Raw genomic sequence first — 1,540 nt, forward strand, 5'->3', positions numbered from 1 at the left:
GGTATTTGAACAAGTTTAATAACAAAAACAGACTCACGAAACCAAGGTTCCAGCGGAGTAGCCAGTGGAGACAGGAGAGGAAGGGAAGGAGCGCGCAGCCTCTGCCCGCACAATATATCAGTAAACATACGCCTGAGGGCAGCCCGCCCCCAAGGGGAGGGCTTATCCCTACAGGCCATGAGTTCGTAGAAGACTACTTTAAAACTGCCCTTGGCGATGGACTCATTGGACCCCAGACTGAAGCTGTTTCCCATGTGACATGATGAGAACAACACACTTCATTCGCAAAGGTTTTTCGTTTCTTCTCGAAGCAGCAAACAATCCGGTGGTTGATACCAGTGAGATGGGCAGCTATTCCTCAGGATCAAACGTGTAGGAGGCCAGGTGATGTCTTAAAGGAACTTTGGACTGACCCAGGAGGTAGACACATTGTGGTTTTGTGCAGAAACTTCTGCCCTTTTCTGGGGAAATGGATATAAATGGAGAGTTTTTTTGTTTAGAGAAATAAGCCAGCACCAGAGATGACAGTCACCCGTTTTCTGTCATTTGAGGATCCCAGATTATAAATAAATCCATAAAATGATATCACCCGAACTCAGATGGGAGACTGGGGAGAAGCAGGCAATGCCCAATAGAAGGGAATGTTTGAGTAGTAGAGGCTGACTCTGGAGGTGAAGTATGGTCATGTGGCATGAAGGTTGAATAGACACTGTCTTGGTAATAGAGGAGGACTAGAGGGAGGGTACTGAGGAAGGATGAGAGTGAATATGGCTGTAGTACATGAAAGAGAGGTGAGCACACCTTTATGAAACCCGTCATTCCTGTACAGTGATTGGGCTTCAGTGAACATGTAGTATACAAACCCCTACTCTGTCACAACATAACACAAAGCCACTGCTTGCAGAGAGGAGACACTTTATGGTGTGGAGGGCAGTTGGGCTGGGAATGCCAGGGATGCAGTTTCATGAGTCATCCAGCATCCAGCCTAAGGTTGGTTTCCTAGGGATATGGCTGACCTTGAGTCACCAACACTCCAGTAAGTAACTCTTAACCATGTGCCCATATGTATCTGCAGTGAGCTCTTTGGTTCACTATGAAAACCTGAATAAAGGAATAAAACTAACGACCCGGGAGAGGAAAATCTGACTTTGCCTCCCATGAGTGATGGTCTCTCCAAAATTGTGTGCCTCGCCTTTTCTTCAAAGCAAAGTTAAGATGTTTGTCCTCATTTAAGGATTCTTCATTGATAGTGAACACTAGCTTGGCTGGGTATAGAAGTATGGGTTTGCATCCATGGTCTCTTAGTTTGTGAAGTACCTCTATTCAGGACCTTCTGGCTTTCATGGTTTCCATAGAGAAGTCAGGTGTAATTCTGATTGTTTTACCTTTATAGGTTACTTGGCCTTTTTCCTTTGCAGCTCTTAATATTCTTTCTTTAACCTGTATATTTTGTGTTTTGATTATTATATGGCGAGGGGATGTTTTTCTTTGATCCAGTCTGTTTGGTGTTCTGTATGCTTCTTGAATATTCAAAGGGATA

The 1,540-nt window shown here is 44.4% G+C and overlaps 1 protein-coding gene across 1 annotated transcript in view; it reads left to right on the forward strand.

The window, feature by feature from the left end:
• Positions 1–262: 262 nt before the first annotated feature.
• The window catches only part of LOC126495822 (X-linked lymphocyte-regulated protein 5C-like), a 19,585-nt gene continuing 18,307 nt past the window's right edge, over positions 263–1,540 (forward strand). The window contains 1 exon segment of the mRNA XM_050133402.1: positions 263–384. Within this exon segment, the coding sequence (XP_049989359.1) occupies positions 263–384 (122 nt within the window).

Source organism: Alexandromys fortis, unplaced genomic scaffold (assembly GCF_014885135.2).
Source record: "Alexandromys fortis isolate MF-2015 unplaced genomic scaffold, M_Fortis_MF-2015_v1.1 scaffold_583, whole genome shotgun sequence".
Taxonomy (NCBI): Eukaryota; Metazoa; Chordata; class Mammalia; order Rodentia; family Cricetidae; genus Alexandromys; species Alexandromys fortis.